The 10,213-nt window shown below is 37.6% G+C and overlaps 1 protein-coding gene across 3 annotated transcripts in view; it reads right to left on the bottom strand.

Annotated features, from left to right (window-relative positions):
* Positions 1-309: 309 nt before the first annotated feature.
* Positions 310-10,213, bottom strand: part of LGSN (lengsin, lens protein with glutamine synthetase domain) — a 28,852-nt gene continuing 18,948 nt past the window's right edge. For all 3 annotated transcript variants that reach the window (XM_019417639.2, XM_053904770.1, XM_053904771.1), the window contains 2 exons: positions 5,303-5,469; positions 310-1,735 (listed from right to left, as the gene is read on the bottom strand). In XM_019417639.2, the coding sequence (XP_019273184.2) occupies positions 536-1,735; positions 5,303-5,469 (1,367 nt within the window). In that variant the 3' untranslated portion in view covers positions 310-535. The remainder of the gene's footprint in view (positions 1,736-5,302; positions 5,470-10,213) is intronic.

Below are 10,213 nucleotides of genomic sequence, written 5' to 3'. Positions count from 1 at the left end.
TGCAGGTTGGCCAACAGGAAGGGTAATGGCAGAAGGGTGGGGAAAGGGCAGGAAACAGAGCACCTGTCCTCCAGAGGTCTTGATTAGTGAGATTGTATTAGTAAGCATTTTTGTCTTTCTGGCAGTCACAACCTATGTGTATAATTGAAATTAATTGAAATCCTTTGGGTTTTTTAGTCATTTAAATTCTGTTTTGTAATTCTTAAGACTTCTTTTATTGTGTGAATGTATCTGTTGCCCAAAATAACTGCATATTTCTATGTAGGTCAACATACACGGAGGAAATGATGACTGACTGACAAGACCTGGTAAATTTGCATAATACAGCCGCACCACAACTTTATTGTTTGTTTCTACTGTCAGAATCTCTCAGCAGTCCCACTTCATATCTGTCAAATACTCCATGGGGACAAAAAAGAGCGAAAGCATTTGTAGTCTTTTTGTTGTTAATTATAAAAATCCAATCTTTTCTTTCTGGGAGATCAACTACTTAAGTAAAAATCACATCTCTGAAAGAATAGTTAAGGGTGCTATTCTAAATAAAATATTCTAAGAATTTGTTTCTCTCTGCATCTGTTTCTTCATTCTCCAACTCATATTTTTTCATGGCAACAAAATAGCGAATAAAAGTTTCCCCGAGAGCCTGTCTCAGGCATTGATCTTCCTCCAGTGCCACAAGAGCATCTTCCAGTTTCAAAGGAATCTCGGAAGGTTTTGACTGATAGAGGTCCGTGCTGTCATCTGGACCAACCAGGACACCATCGCTGCTTTGAAGTCCATCCAAGCCTGCAGCAACAGTAGCAGCCAACACCAGGTAAGGATTCGCAGTGGCTGAGCCCAGTTTGTTCTCTATCCGGGTGCCTTTCTCACCATGACACTTGATATTAAAAGCACAGCTGTTATCATTGTATCCCCACGTTGTAGGCACACTGTCCTTGAGGTCTTTACTCTCCTTAGAATAACGCTTTCGGCAGCTAACAGCGGGAGCCATCAAGCAGCTGAGAGCAGCAGAATGCTTCAAGAGTCCTGCCAACCATTTTTTCCCAGTGATCGTGAGCTCCTCAATCCCAGAACTGCTGCAGAACATGTTTTCCTTCCCATCGACATCCCAGAGACTGTGAGACAAAATTCCTGAATTGCAGAATCCAGTCTCAATGAAAAAGCTGGCGATGTAGTTATATTTCCTTGCCACTTCTTTGACACCTGTTCTGAGGGTAAATGCATTATCAGCTGCACTGATGCCAAATTCGGGCAAAAAACAGATTTCCATCTGACCAGGCCTGGTAGAGGAGGAAAAGCTCTCAACATTGGCTCCTGTGTGATACAAACCATCAACGAGTTCCTGGATGAAAGGCTGGTCATGATTATTTAGCAACGTTGAAGCAGGAAAAGATATGGTCTTTGAATTGATAATTTCAGGCACGGCAAAAATGCAAAAATCATAGATGAAGGCAGAGAGCAAGGAAAAGCCAGAATCTTGTAGCTGGCTCAGTTGCCTCTTGGCAATGTACCTTGGGGAAGTCAGAAGAGGTTCACCGGTCACAGTGAATGTGTCACATATCACTCTTGCCGTTCTCTCAGCCCATGGCAACACTCGAAAGGTTGAGAGCTCTGGCATCAGGACTATGTCACTATTAAAACATGTTGCTCTTATGTGATCCACTTCGTCGTCCTTAGGATTCGGTATCAATTCAAGATAACCTCGAGGCATGCAAACGCCATGGATCACTTTTTCCTAAAGAAAGTAGACACAGCAATCAGGCTTTGAAACTTGAAAACAAACAAAAGGGTGGAGGTGGGGGTGAGACACTGCTGATGAGGAAAAAAAAACTGTGTCTAATGTCTGCTGGGTAACATTAGCTTAGTATCAAGTAAATTTCAAATATTTTAAAAATAAACCCCCAACGTTACTTTTATAAGCAACTGTTAACCTTTTTAGCCTTCAAGGCTTTATATGTTCTTGGATCTGAAAGTAACAATCCTAAATAAAAGGCACAATGATAAAATGTCTTTATCACAAACAACAAAGGTAAAGCCATATGAAATTATTCGAAATGATTATAACCTAGCCCTTTTCAAAGCACTTTTTATTTTATGGCATAGTTGCTAATACTTCAGATAAGATTTTATTTTGGCTTATTCTATTGTAATCCACACAGTTAACTGAGAATCCTCAGTTCTTCCCAGAGAGACTAGTATGGGTCAATCCTGGGACACACATGACAATTATCCTATTCTAGGACACACATGACAGACATCCTAACACCAGAGGAACCGGGTCTACTGAAAGCTGCACTTCTGTCTTCAGTCATTTTTATAGCCCACTAAGAATGACTGCCTCGCAGCCTCACAGTTCCAGAAACTTTGCCCGTGAGCTAGAGTTCCAAAATGTTATAGCCTTCAAGTCAGCCATGAACTGGATGTTACCAAATCTGACTTCTAGCCCTAGGTGTTTCACCAATTACCTATGCGAAGGTAGGCAAATCACTGGACTATGTGCCATCGGCTTCCGTGTCTGTGAAACAAAAGTGTTAGACTAGATGATTGCTAAGACACTTTCTAGCTATATACCTCTTGAGGTCAATAGATTTGGTCATTTATTTAACTTTTGCTATGTGCCAGACAACAGGGACATGATGAGGTTATAAAGTTGAGCAGACACATAAAACAATTTCTAGAAATAGTGTCATAGCAGTATAACAAGGCTTCATGTGTTGAAGGTTACACTGATGGTAGAGAAAGCTAAATATAAAGTCTGGTTCCCATAATGTCAGTGTGCATCATGAGGTTAATAAAACATACTAACATTCTGTGAGCCAAATTGTTTCTTATATTACCTCCAATCCCAAAGAGCATGGGTACCAAAAAGGGGCCAAAGCTAGTAGAGGCAATCTACTGGTCCCTCTTCTGCCTTTGACCTTAAGTCACTGTCTCCTTCACTTTCCACCATCTATACACATGTTTTCAAATGCCATTTGGCTTAGCTGATCCAAATCTGCTTTTGCCAGTAATAAAGTAGAGAAAGTCAAGCACTATTCAGTTATTCAGCGCCTGCTTAATTTTTCAACTCCCTCAAGGACCTGTATACACACATACATATTGTGGAATTTTAGAGTACTTTAATATAAAATCCTTTCATTTGAATTTTTACTGTAAGAAATAATATTATTTCCCTACTTTTCAATTTCTTCATTTGAAAATCTGTCATTTCGTATGTATCTAACATGAGGAGTAATATTATTTTACTCATGAGACTTCCAAGAGTTCCTGCAATTTAAATCTGTTTGTACTCACTTGATTGTGAACAATAAAGAACGGCTTGTTACCATTTCATTCCACTAGGCCTTCACAAATTTAAAGAATAGTAAAAAGTCACACTGTATTCTTCAAACGATTTAATCTGTATTTTTCCGAGCAGTCTTTGTTAACACTATCATTTTCTTTTTTCGTTTCTGGACATTCTGATTCAAACTACTCTATTAGTAGGGGGAAATATATAAATATATACAAACATGTCATGTTCATGACCACAAATTAAGTTACCTTGTATATATATAAAGCACTAGAACAACTTCACACCCCAATATAGATCACCAGGAATTCAATACTAATTCTTGCAAAATAGCTTAAATCTCTATAATAACTGAAATTTGGATCACAACAAAGTCCACCAAAGTCCACCGTCTGTCACCATACAACGTTATCACAATATTATTGACTATATTCCCTTTGCTGCATTTTTCATCCACATGGCGTATTTATAACTGGAAGTTTTGTACTTTGTCATTGCCTTCACCTATTTCACCCATCCCCTACCCCATACTCCCTGGCAACTATCAGTTTGTTCTCAATGAATCCGTTTTAGCTTGTTTGTTTGTTTGCTCCTTTGTTTTCTTTTTTTGAGATTCCACATGTAGATGGAATCATATGGTATTTCTTTCTTTATCTGACTTATTTCACTTAGCATAATACCCCCTAGATCCATCTATGTTGTCACAAGTGGCAAGATCTCATCCTTTTTGTGGCTGAGAAATATTCCACTGTATATGTGTTCCACATCTTTATTCATTTATCAATGGACACTTAGATTGTTTCCGTATCTTAGCTATTGTAAATAATGCTACAATAAACGTAGGGGTAATATGTCTTTCCAAATTTGTATTTTCATTTTTGGAGGGTAAATAGCCAGTAGTGGAATTACTGAATGGTATGGCATTTCTACTTATAATATTTTAAGGAATCTCTATACTGTGGTTTTCCACAGTGGTTGCACCAATTTACATTCCCGTCAACTGTGCACAAGGGCTCCCTTTTCTCCACATCCTTGCCAACACTTGTTATTTCTTTTTTTTTTTTTTAACACTTGTTATTTCTTGTCTTTTGGGTACCAGCCATTCTGACAGGTGTGAGATTATATATCATTGTGGTTTTGACTTGCATTTCCCTGATGATGAGTGAAGTTGAAAATTTTTAAGAAACAAATTTGAACCTGTTGGAATTCTTGTAAAAAAAAAAAAAAGTGTTTTTGGGATGCTCAGTTTTTCCCAAAATAAAACAAATGATAAAATTACAATTTAATATTAAAGTGATAAAAGTAAGATATCTCTTAAAAATAAACTTCAAGGATACTTAACTTTTACACTTTCATATGTAATACTAACATCCCTTCCTTCTAAGAAATGTTTCAGTGATGCAATAAATCAGTCATTAAAAAAACACATGACATAAACTGGAAAAAAAATCTCAAAAAGTCTCAAAACATATCCAAAACTACAATATTTCTTAATATCACTATTTTCAAGAATTTAATCATATTCATTAAGTCATCCAACAACAATAAGGTATTTTCTTATCAGAATTAGAAGCTGAAAGGGATGTTCTTTTTATCTAGCAAATTCTTACTATTTAATCTTTTTTTTTCATTTGATATTTGCTCTTGGGTCTTCTGTTGCAATTTTCTCATGTCAAACAAAATATAATCTTCATAATTGCAGCAAGAGAGAAAAGATAATTCTATAGAGGGAAACTATTCAAGGCAGAAAAACTAAAATTACCAGTCTTAATTAGTTTTGTATTTCTATCGGGTAAAGGAATTGCTGCTTGGGCCTTGAAAGTATATGTTCAGCTCCTTAGGGAGCAATAATGTGTTTGGGGAGGGACAAGCAAGAAAGAAAATAAATTATTGTTTTTCAGCTTTAATTACTGTATAGATTACAAGAAAATAAGAAAGATTAGTTAGGACCATTTGCTTGCTCATGGTCGTGAAATTACATTTAATCTTAACTCCACCTGTAAAACTCACTTGGAAAAAGTGTGCAGGGATACTCTTAGATCTGGACACACCATGGAGGTCTGTTGCTTCAAATCGCACAAACTGTAGGTGATTTTTGACCATCTCTTGCTTAATGTGCTTCATTCTAGAGGAGATATGGGGTGTGGTCGGAAGCTGAGTGCCATCTCTGGTGTCATCTGTAAAATAGAGAATGGCCCTAAGTAGTTAGATCACGATGAACTGAAAAGCAAAAGGAAGCTACACAGTAGTGGCTTCGTCACCATGATTGTTAACAAAAGCATCATATACTCATGTTATTGGCTTAGAATTGGGAATCTTACCTTTCTTTCCCTGCCTTTACCATATTCCCAAGAACATGGTCTCTAAACAGCCTTAGAGACTGTTTAGCACTTGGGGGTAGGTGAAAGATAACCTTATGTGAATAAGGCACCACACAAGTCTGCATACAGATGACTATCATTGAAAAGACTGAGCTTCTTGAACTAACTAGTAATGCCTTCATTAGAAGTTCCTGTATGATTAAAGGCAAAAGTGTTTGGTTTTTGTGTATTTTCTGCGGGTTTCCATTTTGTGTTTTTTGTTTTGTTTGCCAAAAGGATTTTATAATGGCATCTAAATCTAAGACATCTACATGTCTCTGTCAGATTTAAACTTTAAAATCAGTGTGAGTGAGCAAACAAAAGGGTTCTTCAAGGATGAGAGTGTAAGAGAGGAAAAATCTAGAGTGAGTATTCAATTTTAAAACCAGAAACCTAACCCCAAATGTGCGTGTGTGTGTGTGTCTATGTGTGTGTGCATGTGTAGGTAGGTATGTATATATTTTCAAGGCATTTAAGGTAGACTGCAAATTCTAAAACTTCAGAGCTAGAAGAGAGTTTGGAGATAAATGACCTAATTCAACTAACTGTCTAGCTTGAGTCCCAGAGAGGTACAGTAAGGTAGTCCAAATCATGCTCTCAATCCAGTGCTGAAATTGAAACTAGAAACCAGACCTCTTAACTCCCAGTTGGTGACTTGTTACCATAAAGTGAATGAATATATATAAAGCACATAGATCTAAAGGATCTGGCACATAATACACATCATACATGTTAGCTACTGTCCAAACTTTGAGGAGAGGTAGCGGACTGTGATGATTCAACACACACACTGAAGCCTGTCTGCCTCCCTCGGAATCCTGCCTGTGCCCTAGACACTTTTTTTATCCTCTCTGTGCCTGGGCTCTCTCACTGATACAATATTACCCTCTTCATAGGCTTGCTGTGATGATTAAACAAGTTATTTAACAATCCCTGGCAGACATTAAGCATCATATAAGTGCTTCTGAAACGCATAAAGTGAACACAATTACTCTAACCCTAGTAATGGTACCATGATCATGTCTGAATCTGAATACTCATCAATCTGTCACATCACTGATGTTGAGCAGCTATAATTTTAACGTGATACCTGAATATCCTTTTTTGATATATAATTGGCTTTAAAAATAGGCATAAAGATTGACAGTTTAAAAACACAGATTAAGCAGATTTTAAGTATGTGAAGCATGAGGAAAACAAATTACTGGTTCCACCTCTACAAATATATTAGAGATAATGTCCTGTCACTGATACATTTGGCTACTCTGAGACTCCTGAGGCTTTATAACTACCTTCCATTTAACACAAACAATTAAGCTGTAGCAATTACAATGTTTCATGCTAAATTAGCAGTTGCTGTCTTCCCAACCTATCCTGAAGTATTGGGTGTTCTGTCCAGGTTGAACAATTCTCTTTACAGAAATAAAAGTGACAAGCATTTTAAAATATGGAAAACTTCTGGGGCCAGTTAAGGGCTGACCTCAGCTTAGGTCATGATCTCACGGTTTGTGAGTTGGAGGCCTGCATTGGGCTCTGTGCTGACACCTGGAGCCTGCTTCAGATTCTGTCTCCCTCTCCCTCTGCCCCTCCCCTGCTCTCTCTCTCTCTCTCTCTGAAAAATGAATAAACATTAAAAAATTATAAAATATGGAAAATTTCAGACAAGCAGTATTCTAAAAATAATAAGCAATTAATATATAAGCTATAAATATTTTAACAACATAAAAAAATCAGTATTCATCTCCTATCAAAGGAGGAAGGTCATTTTATTAGTTCATCCGTAATATAATCACAGGCAATCTTATTAGTTCTTTGCCTTACATGTAGCTTCTAACATTTCTACAATAAATATGCATTCTTTTAAAATAAGAAAAGTATGTATCCACTCAAAATATGTTGTTTAGTTACCATGTATTATTTATTTATTATTATTATTTATTGGACATACACCTAGGAAGAAGCCAGAAAAAGCCCTGCCCTCATACAGCTTTATATTATTGAATGGGGGAGTGATAGACAATACATATGCCATTGAGTGCAAAGGTGGTATACTTTACCATGGTTAAAAGTGCTGAAAATAAATAAAATATAATCACCTGGAGTAATAATTCTATGAGATCTGATCACAGTACAGACAGGTCTAACCCCTGATTCATTCCAAGATTGCCAAGTTGCCCTGTGGCTGGACAATAAGTAGATGTATTCATTTGCTAGGGGTGCCAAGACAAATTCCACAGACCAGGCGACTTATGTACAAATTTATTTTCTTACACTTCCAGAGGGTAGAAGTCTAAGTTCGAAGTGTCAACCAGAGTTGGTCTGTTCTGAGAGCCCTCCCTCATTGGCTCGTAAATGGCTGTCTTCACATGATCTTCCCTCTTTGGGTGTCCTAATCTTCTCTTCTCATAAGAAGAGTAACATTCATTACTCCTTTTAAAACCCTATCTCCAAATACAGTTAAAATGTGAGGTATGAGGGGATAGGATTCCAACCACCCACGAATTTGGGGCAGACATAATTCAACCCCTAACAATATATCATCTCATTTCCATTTTCTTGACTCCCTATCACTACCCACCATATTGTATAATCACGTTTACTTTCTGTCTTTCCCCACTTGCATGTCAGTTCCAGGAGAACACTTTACTTGCTGCTGTATCCCGGGTACCTGCAGCAGTACGAGCATATCAGAGATGCTCAATGACCACTCCTTTAATCCTTTCATAAAGGGGTGTGTGAATAAATTAATTAATTAATAAACCCTGCATGATTTGACCTCATCTAATTAAGAAGTAGAAATTGGCATCACATGTTTTGTTAATTTGATATCTTTTTTTTTAATTTAAAAGTTTAATTCTTCCATCAAATATGAGAATTCTATGCAATCTAATTTCATTTTCAAGGAATCAACTAATCTTACTGTATCATTGTCTGAATTTCTCTTCTTCAAATAAATCATACTTGTTAGTTACAATTAAACCTTTTGGTCAGGACTTCCCAGATGTACATGATGAATAGCAGGCAGATAATTGCTAGTTCGGGGACTCATTTGTTTTTCTTACAGTATGGTTCCTGGGAGATGTTCTCCTTTCCTATCCCCTCAGAGGACTAATAAATTAAATCAATCTGCTTTTACAGAGGAAGTTTTCCTGCTGTGAGTGTTTGGGGGGGGGGGGAGATAAGACAACACTACAAAAAAAATTAAAATTAAAATAAAACTTCAAAGCTCTATAGCAACTAAAATGCCTTGGAGAAATGTTGTCTGTGTTCAGTGCCGATGAGGACATATTTCAGCTATAGAGAACAAGCTGTGGTCACTTATAAAAGGCAGATTGAATAGGTGTTTGAGCTTTCAGAAATGTCAATTTAAAAAGGGAAAAGTGCACCAAAGAGTACTGTGCAACACATTTAGCTTATGGAATATGCCTTGGATGATGTGCCACACTCCGTTCCCAGGGCCTGCCCTCCTTCCTCCACATGGCTTCTCTGACAGACACCCTCTTAGAGCAAATGTGACCCCACTCTCCAGAAGTATCATGTCAGCCCAGGTGGCAGAATAACCAAGTACAAAGCAGCAACAAAAACAAAAACAATAAAAAAAAGTCCGGAGGGGGGGCCTTCTTTGAAAAAAATATTTTTTTTAAGTCAGAGTGGTGGGGCACATGGGTGACTCAGTTGGTTAAGCAGTTAAGTGTTGGCCTCTTGATCTCGGCTCAGGTTATGATCTCATAGGCTCATGAGTTCGAGCCCCAGGCATCAGGCTATATGCACTGTCAGTACAAAGTCTGCTTGGGATTTCTCTCTCTCCCTCTCTCTCTCTCTCTCTCTGCCCCTCCCACTGCTTGTGTGTGCCCTCTCTCTCTCTCAGAATAAATAAATAAACTTAAAAAAAAAAACTTTTTTTAGAGTCAGGGTGGTATCACAGAGAAGAAAACACCATGTTAAAATTTCTAGCATTTATTGGGGGATGGATTTTTCATACATATCTTTAAATTCTGTAGTGGTGGTTTGTTGCAAGCTATAAACTTTTTGGTGCTCTGGGCCTATAAAAAAATTAATCTAGCCTGGGGCCAAAGAGGGAACTTCTGAATGAACCAAACTGAGTTAATAATGATACCCATAATCCTAGTCATAGTCGGTTGGTGCAAAGAGAGCTCATGGCACAAATTCCTTCCACAGATTTTTTTGATGTAAGACTAAGAAATGGTAAATTTCATCTCAATTTTATGGCTGAGACTATATAAACAAGGGTCACAAACTGTTCATGGCTAGCAGATGTTTTCTCACTGGTTGTCTCACAGTGTTTGGAAACATTTAAAATAGTTGACACTTGAAAATCTGAAAATTGCATAGAAAAATCTTCAGTTCAAGCTTCTCTTGAAGAAATTAAATTTGGTACCACTGGGTAATTATTTCTCCATAGCAACCACTGGCTGGAGCTCTGAGGTGGCCTGAAATGGGGCACACATCCTCTAATCCATGGGTTGGCAAATGCTTTCTGTAAAGGGCCAAAGAGTAAATATTTGCAGCTTGGCAGACCGTATGGTATCTGCTCTCGCAA

This window comes from Panthera pardus, unplaced genomic scaffold (genome assembly GCF_024362965.1).
Source record: "Panthera pardus isolate Hobbes unplaced genomic scaffold, ASM2436296v1 HiC_scaffold_17, whole genome shotgun sequence".
Taxonomy (NCBI): Eukaryota; Metazoa; Chordata; class Mammalia; order Carnivora; family Felidae; genus Panthera; species Panthera pardus.
This window is presented reverse-complemented; position numbering and strand designations above follow the sequence as displayed.